General features: G+C 32.8%; 1 protein-coding gene across 1 annotated transcript; it reads left to right on the forward strand.

Moving 5' to 3' along the window:
* Positions 1 to 1,623: 1,623 nt before the first annotated feature.
* Positions 1,624 to 4,931, forward strand: LOC110094817 (tRNA threonylcarbamoyladenosine dehydratase 2; the record flags this gene model as incomplete). The annotated part of the gene is given in 4 exon segments (XM_020820146.2): positions 1,624 to 1,843; positions 2,571 to 2,695; positions 3,338 to 3,395; positions 4,618 to 4,931. Coding segments are annotated over 4 exon segments (514 nt in total), but the record flags the coding sequence as incomplete, so codon positions are not given.
* Between the last annotated feature and the right edge of the window lie 4,133 nt (positions 4,932 to 9,064).

Genomic DNA, 9,064 nt, shown 5'->3' on the forward strand with positions numbered 1-9,064 from the left:
AAAATTTCAATAAAGCCTAGCCTCACTCGTCATCTTTGTGTTTAGTACAATCCTAGCTGGGAAGATTCACTTTGTCCATGCCAAGTGAATTAGTAAGCTAAAAGTCTATGCCCATAGTATTTCTTCTCTAGTAATTCATGTTAATGATTTCTCTTGGCTCGATTGAAAAACATCTTTTCATTTTTCTTAAACCATCCGTTTATTGTTGCTTTTGGAAAAAACTATTTCCATCTTTTATTAATTTTGATATGCTTAATTTCAAGTTTTGTAGAGCAATGCATATATTCCCAATTTTCCTGGACTTGATTGCTGAAATTGTTAAAACTACCAATTAAGCACATTAAGTCATAGTTCAGGATTGGTATCTCCGTGAAAGAAATGCAAACTTGTTTGGGTTGGTATTCATATTTTGCCCTCCTGGAATTTATCCTCTTTTAAATTTTGCTCATCTAAATTTGGGAGACTAATTTGTATGGATAAGCACACCATCTCAGAAGAACCGCTTTGAGAAGTTTGGTTCTTGTTGAGTAAAAGATATTTCTTGTATCCCTCATCTTTTGATTCTATCAAAATATTTCATTTGCACTGCTTATATTAATTTTAAAAGGACTTGTTCGTCTAGTTGCCCTTCCCTTTACTATAGTTCACTATTGTTTCATCCATGGTTGTGGTTTCTATGCGTTCGAAGGCTGATGATGATGCAATATTTCGAAGGAATGTATCCATATCTACTATTAGTAAGTATATTAACAATGTCATTACTTATACTACTAATGCTTCCTCAATTTCAATTTCGAATACAGACCTGAATATTGTTTTAGATGGCAATTTTGATGCTTTTTTTTTTTAAAGTTAGCCCTGAATGCTATCCTACTTCAGATCTTAAGGCAGACAAATTTCATATGCTGGAACATTCTGTGGTGGGGAGCAGCTTTTTATAACTAGGCCTTTTAGAGTGTGGTAGTTGTGAGAAAGTTATTGTTTGATGTTTTCAAAAAGGGAAGAAATTTTATAATACCCATAATTACTTTAAAAATAGTTGCTCCTCAGAACCCTTCTATAGCTACTTTACAAACAGTTATAACCACCCTGAATGGACCCTAAAGTTATTCCTTTTTTTTGGGTGTTAATAAATCTGTTGGCATAGATAACCTTTCTATCAATTTTTTGTAAGAGATGTGGGATTGTATTCATCCTGTTTGATGGAGATGTTTGTGGATATTTTTGAGATGAGACCTTTCATGCTAACTTGGGTTTTATTACCATTTGTCGTATTCCTAGAAAAAATTTGTGTATTTAGAGTTTCTTCCTCTCCTCCCCATCACAAATGCATCCACTTCGCTCGAACAATCTACCTTAATAAGTAACATTGATTGCATTGTTTAAAGAGAAAAGAATCAAAATGGTCCCTCAACTCTTTGTGAGGGGTCAAAATGGTCCCCAACTTTTTTGAGGAACTAATTTGACCCCTCAACTCTTTAAAATGTGATGTTTTTTGTCCTAACATCTAGTGTTGGAGTAAATTGTGTTAAATGTAAGGGTATTTTGATCATTTTTAATTAAACATTTATTTAATATAATTTTCAAGTAATTATAATTTTTCTAAAAAAAATTATTTACATGTCAGATTGTGCCAGGCTTCAGGGTACGCATTTTACCTGTTATGGGAACCATCCCTGCAATTTTTGGGCAAGTGATGGCATCGTATGTTGTGACCCAGCTTGCTGGACTGCATGTTCTTACTGAACCAGTGGTAAATCTGGACCTGAATCACTACAAGATGCTTCATCAACGCCTTATTGAGCATGAAGAGCTATTATATGGTTCAGCTGAGGAGGTCTTGGTATGGAAATTTCATCAACTTTTGCTTTGCATTGCATTATTTTCACATTTGAATTTCAGTTTTAATAGTGCCCCAGGGTTGTAATTTTTTCTTCATTTTTCTCAGTGAACCTTTTACTGCCATGTATAGCTATTATCTATAAGTCTCCCTACAGATTGATTTGCTATTAATCAGCTCCAGATTTGGAGGTGAAAGGTTCTGGTATATTCATGCCTAGGCCGAGTATGTATTGGTTTAGTTATCTAACTCTCAGGGATGATCCAATTCGTGCCCTTAAATCTCCTATAAATGTATAATGTGAACTTCCGGTTACCAAAAGAGAAGCATACATGTTGAGGTGGCAACCTTTAATCCGAGGTTATGTGTGAGAACAGACAAATAAGGTCCACTAACAGGTTGTTGTCGCCTTGAAGAATACGTTTCATATGTTCCGATGAAGATTTAGGAGAGCAAAATCACAAAATATTTTAAGGAAATATAGCTAAGGAGAACAGTTGCTGTGTTTTATAGTTTTTTATGCATGTATGATGAATGGTGGTACGGCTTTAGGTTTTGTTTGGGACAGCTTTCTTTATGCTTCTTAAAGCAGCTTCCTAGTACAAAATGTTTTGATTTTGTTCTAAGAAGCTGATTTAAGAAGCAAAAAAAAAGCCGTCCCAAACGAAGTCTTAGTTTCTTACCTACTTTAAAGTGAAAATTGCTGAATATTATTCACTTATTTTATTAGGTTGGTGTTGAGGAGGTGCTCTACATTGTGAAAGAATTGTGGCACGGCCGAAGTGCAAGAGATCAATCAAGCAAAGATGTTGGACGGAAAATGTGGCGTTCTGTTAATGAGTTGATGCTTGTGAGGTAATTTTATGTTTTGGTGGTGTTCGTTTCTGAGCAATTGTTTTAGCAAGTGATATATGTACTTGAATAAGCTCCACTAGTTGCATCATCTGTTATATTTTGCACACCAATTGACCTTATTTTCATCGTCATCTTTGAAATGCAGTTTTATGACATTTCCAAAGGCAGCCTAGGCTCATAAGAATTTATCTTTACTTATTTTATAAAAAAAATTTCCAACGTAATTTCTTAAAGTGTAATTTCGCTCTCAATGCGATTTTGCAAACCATAGATTATCCACCTTGACATAATTTGTCTTAATTCCTGCTGGCAATTGTATGGTGTCATAATCTGTTTACAAGTATGGAAGATGAAAAGAAAATTAATATAGTCGATGATGCAAAATTGTTTTTTAAATACTTTTATTTGACTAGTTAAAAAGTCGACTTTTTGTAATTTCTGCTTGGAATGATTTGCATATCAATGGTGCTAATTGATCTTTATAGCCAATCTCCTCCTGTTGGCATCCTTCTATGCTATTAGGAATTGGAAAATCCTGTCCAAATCTAGCTCTGCCTTTCAGATTCTATGAATTAACTTCTGATTTTCATTTTATTTAAAACTCTCATATTCTCCCTTTTATCTATCCTATTGTGTCCACAGGTGGGACAGAGAGAAACCAGCTTCAGTTTCAAATTTGATTCTTCTAAAATTTGAAGAGGTAATCCCTCGTATATATTACTTGCTACCAACAAATATTTCAGAAACCTTTTATTTTGCATGTTTAACTTATTATTGATGAAAAAGAGTAAGTGAAGCTTGTGTAAAGTTCAACATATACTTTTAGGATTCGTTTGGGACGGCTTTCTTATTGTTTTTAACAATATTTAAAATTGCATAATCTGGTATTGAGGTGTTTTTCATTCGTGAGGCGAGGCAAGCCTCAAGGCGTTTTGAGGCGTAAGCCTTAATATCAAAAGATTGCGTAAACATAAAATGATAAATTTTTTATATACTAATGAGCAAAAAATATGAAACATAAAAATATATCAGTTATGAAGTGAAATCAAAATATCTCAACAATAAGATAATATGAAATTTAGTTCAACTCAAATTCTATCTTTCCCAAATCACAGTATTCTTTTCATTAACATATAATTCAAAAAAAAAAATAGCAATGAATACAATAATATGCCAGGCCGTTGGGGGTCCAATGGGGCGCTGCCCCCTGGCGGGATTCGACCTGTCCACGATCAAGGTACAGTGTCCTTGCGGGGGTTTCTGGGGGCAGCTCCCCGAAACAAATTTTTATTGTAAGAGTAATTTTGAAGTTCTACTTATTTTTAAAGTTCGTAAGTCGTTTGTATGGAAAGATATCGAGTAGTACCGAGCATGTACCTAGTGGTACCAAGTTGTTGTACCGAGTGGTACCGTGCGATACCAAGCGGTACCGAGCAGACAGACCAATTGTGGAATCTTATTAGGTTAGGGCTTTTTTTAATTTTAAGAGGCGGACGCCTCTAAAACATGAGGCGAGGCGCGCCTCAATGAATATGAGGCATACACCTCAATGTCAGCTCTCATTGTGTAGGCTTTGAGGCTTAAAAGTCTGAAATTGCGCTGAGGCGTGCCTGCCTCTTATTGCGCAATTTTAAACCATGATTTTTAACACAATTTTTAAGTAAAAAACTAAAATTAGAAAGAAGTTGTAAGAAAGCCGTCCCAAACGAAGCCTTAACCTTATATTTGATGGAAATGCCGATTTCTTATATTTAATATTAATTCACTGCCAGTCGTTGTCCTGCAAAACATCTTCATTGAATGTAATATTCAGTTTGCTCATTTGCAATGCTGCAAAGAAAAAGGACCGTGCAATAGTTGATTTGAAGCCTTTTTTTGTGTTGTAAAAATTATTTTGTAATTTATGTTCTAAATTTATTTAGGCAGAGGCACACGAGACGACTACTCTTGAAAACATAAAGAAAGAGGAACCTGAATTCTATGACATGGTTGTTGCGGTTCTAAGGAGGGCCATCTTGGACTACATGTTGTAATATGACAGGTCTGTTAGATTGTAGAATTCTGAGATCTGTTAGGTGTTTTTTTGGTTTAATATTGTTTAGATAAAAATGTTATCTAAATAATAATTTTATTTATATAGGATGTTTATCAAATGCAATATGCTTAGCTTTACTTTTTCTTGACAATGTAATCTTATGTAGAAAGCTTAATGGTGATTGATCTTTTTTTCTTGTCATTTAAGCCTCATTTGAGACGGCTTAATTTTATCATTTCTGTTTCGAAACGGCAAAGTTATTTTTGAGTTGTTGTTTGTATGTGACACTTTTGTAAAACTGTTTTTTTACGGAACTTCATTCTTGTATTGTATTCAAAAGCTTTTTAGTATTGACTTATATGTTACAAACCTCCATTCTTTCAAATAAACTTTTTAAAATCATCGGGTAACCAAATGCAATTTGAAGTTTCCTTTGAGATAACTTTTTTACTGCTTCTTAAAACAGTTTTCTAGTGTAAAAATTTTAATTTTTGTACTAAAAAAATAATTTAAAAAGCAGTAAGAAAATCATCTCAAATGAAATTTTATTCTTCTTGTTAGACAGTTTGATGTTAAATGTCAGCAAATTTTATCAGCGTCTAAATGCCATCAAAATAGAACAGTAATTGATCATTCAAATATCTGTGAGAATCAAATCTCTATCATTTGTTAATAAAATGACATCATATAACAGATGTTAGTTAATCTGACACCTCCTTTCATGCTTACGAGTATTGATAATGGTAAACTTCTTCACTTTTTGGGTGTTTTTACATACATCATTTGTCATTTTGTTTAAACTCAAAAGATTACATAATTGATTTATAGATCAATAGAATGCGACTAATTTTTTGAAGTACGATAGATGATGTGTGATATATTGCCTTATAGTCTCCATTGCAAATAAGATAGAGAAGACTCAACAAATTATAAGATTAGCACTCTTTAAATTTTCATAAAAAATTTAAAATGGCTTGATTTACAGTAGCATTAGGAACTTAATTTGTGGTATGTACTGTATCTAAAGAAATGTAGGAAAAAACTGAATCATTGTTCTTTGCAAGGTTTGTGTTAAAGTGTAAGAGAGGTTAAAGTTATACAGCATCATGGTTTGTGTTATTAGTGGGATCCAATATATCATTTACTAATTTGTTTAGGTTCATTGGAAAATATATATGTTCTACATCAGTTTAGTATATCAAGGCAAAATGGAACTTTTCCTCATTTATTTATAAACTCACCTTCTTCTTTCTATAATCGATTTGAGCTTGATATTTGCTCAATCAATCTATTAAAACTATAACAATAAACTCTTTCAAAGTTGATATGATCAAAGCAGCTACTAGCTTTCTACGAAAAATTTTCAACTCATACAAACATATTTTACTCACACACATCAAATCTCTCGTAGGCAACATGTCTAACAACTCAAGGCATAACTGAAAAAGAGGCAAATCCATATTACTCAAAATACACTCAGGTAAGAGAGAGTGACTAGTGCCCAAATAAATAAGAATACTACGATTTTCGCTTTGATATATAAATCATACATGGCACTAAACTTAGGCCACTTTTCAGTGATCCACTATTGGAGGGCTGTCATCCAAACCTCCTTCTACTGGCCTCCTATCTCTTTTGCATTATTGCCATATCATTATCTACTAGCATCACTCGCTCTACCAATTTAGAAAAGTCTCGAATGTGGAATTATTGGTACTAAGGGATGTCTCAAGCTGTTCTTAGTTCTCTCAGGAAATAATAGCACTTTTCCTCTGACATGCTGACATATTGAAGACTGTATAAGGCTAAGGCTGTGAGCTCCGTCTCAAAATTGCATCACTGACATGCTTCCCTAGACTAGCCTCAAGAATTGTTCATGCATCTGCTGCCTCGTAGAAGGCAAAACAAACTAATCTTTGAAGGTCTCCACAAACTCTTCCCAGCATATCTCAACATTTTTTACCCTGAAACTTTTCTCTTTTAGGGACTTCCCTACCATCCGGACACTGCTTCCCATCAAAAGATTTTTCTAGCATTAACAAACAATCCTAAAAAAAAAAAAAAAAAAAAAAAAAAAATACTGCCAAGGGGACTTCCTTGCCTTCCGGACACTGCTTCCCATCAAAAGATTTTTCTAGCATTAATAACCAATCCTGGGCAGCCCGAGGATCTACGCCCCCTTGCAAATGAGGAAGCTTCGATCTAAAAAAATGACTACATATGCCAGTCTATATCTTCTACCCTCACGCCTAAAATCCTGCACTAAGCTTACCTCATCAACTGCACTACCAGCCTAGCAAACTGCATAATTGAGTCTGTTGGTTGTACTATGGACCTTTGTAGCCCTAAAAATTTTCCTATCAATCACCTCAGGATCTTGCTGGTCCAAATATGTCTAACAAAATATAATATCCTGGAATTCCAAAATCATAAATACTTAATGACAATGCTTGCTTTCTTTTTGTTAGATTGAACCTAATCAATAATATCTTTACATTTGACTAAATAACAACAATAGAGTGAATCTATAACTCAGTAGGTTAAACTCAATTCCCATCACAACATTCATTTCAAAATTATAAAAGACTTAAAAGACCACGATTAAATATTAAAAATAGTTTTTAAACCAAAGATCATAAAAAAAAAATGTTTACTTTAAAATACACTTATAAATGCAAGAATGCAAATTCCTTGATGCCCCTTATAACTCTCAAATTTCAACCTCCAACTTAGTCACCCAAGTGCATAGCATAGCCATCTCTCACATGTTCGAGACAAGTGCAGATCAGAAAGAAACTAATACATAATAACTTCTAATATAATGAGTTTTCATTACAGAGTGTTTCCAATATAAAATATTTTCAATACAAAATGTTTCCAATATAAAATGCTTCCAACTTGGGCCCAAGAAAAACTTTCATTGCATGTTCTTTCCAATGAAGAACTTTATGCATGAGATGCATACAAAAATACATTTATGAATTATAATCAAATTCTGCAAAGAATTATATAATATCCTTACTTTTTTTTTCTTTATATAATATCCTTACTTGTATACATAATCTTCTCATATTCTTACCGTATAGGAAAACCCCCCAATTTTACATTTGTCAACACAAAATGCTTAGAACCTTACCAAATCTACAGAGATTACATAAAACATAAAAAAGTACTTTCTTAACTTTACTACCAATCAGAAGTGTATTTATTTTCTAAAATCATTAAAAAAAAAACAATAAAAAAGAAGCCAACCATTGAAAACTTGCATTCTTATAATCGAATCGTCTATAATGAAGAATAAAGTAAGATATAAAAAGTTGCATGGTAAAACATTTTTAAAACTTAAGAAAAATATTTTTAAAAGCATAACTTTCAATTTACTTGTCTGAATTAAAAAAAGGGGTATGAGTTGCCTACCTCGAGCCTGACGATTTTCCTAATAGTAGTTACGAACAAAAATTGAATTTTGAACTCCAAACCTTAGCTTTCTCTTTCTCTTTCCTTCCTCTCCCTTTCTTCCTTCTCTGGCAAGCTGGGGCGAATTGGATCACGGATAGTGACTTTAGATGTTTATTGTTTTTAAAAAGTATTAACTCATAGGAATGCCGCTAAGCTATCCTTTCCAATGCCGTAGTGCTACAAAAAAAACTCCCTAACTCTTCTTAATTCTCCCTAGCTACTCTAGAGTCTAATTCTCATATGATAAGGATGCTACCTAGCCAAAATAATCCTTTAAAATCCCAAAAATGCTATTTTCCCGAGCGAAGAGCGCCAAATTAAATCCAAACTTCACATTTTCACTTTGTTAACTTAAAACTTTTAGCCTTTTACGCTCTAAAAACGATCTAAATAACTTAAAGAACATTTATAGTTATCAAATAAATTAAAAACTAACACTTTAAAGCAATTAATTACCTATATTATGGATGACGGTTATTACAACTTAGGCTACATGAAGAACAGTAAGACTTCACTCATTTACTCGATTCACCTATATCATATTGAGATGTTATAATATCTAATGGACACTTTAGTTATAGAATATCTATAGATTCTTCACCCTCTTCATCTTGTTTATCATTATCTTAATTGTTGTCTTATTAAATTAATATACAGTATATCATTAGTAGCTGTTTAATTAATTGATTTCATCATGCTTATTTACAGCTAGAACTTATTCTTTTTTGTTTATAAATATCTGATTGGACTTATTTATAATATGTTGTTGTATTCATTTTTTTCACAATTGACACACAGACAAGAGAATGATATTAAGAAATGTCTATGTCTTGATGAAAAAAAAAAAAATATACGACCACACTTTATAATTGTTT

Source organism: Dendrobium catenatum, unplaced genomic scaffold, assembly GCF_001605985.2.
Source record: "Dendrobium catenatum unplaced genomic scaffold, ASM160598v2 fragScaff_scaffold_775, whole genome shotgun sequence".
NCBI lineage: Eukaryota > Viridiplantae > Streptophyta > Magnoliopsida > Asparagales > Orchidaceae > Dendrobium > Dendrobium catenatum.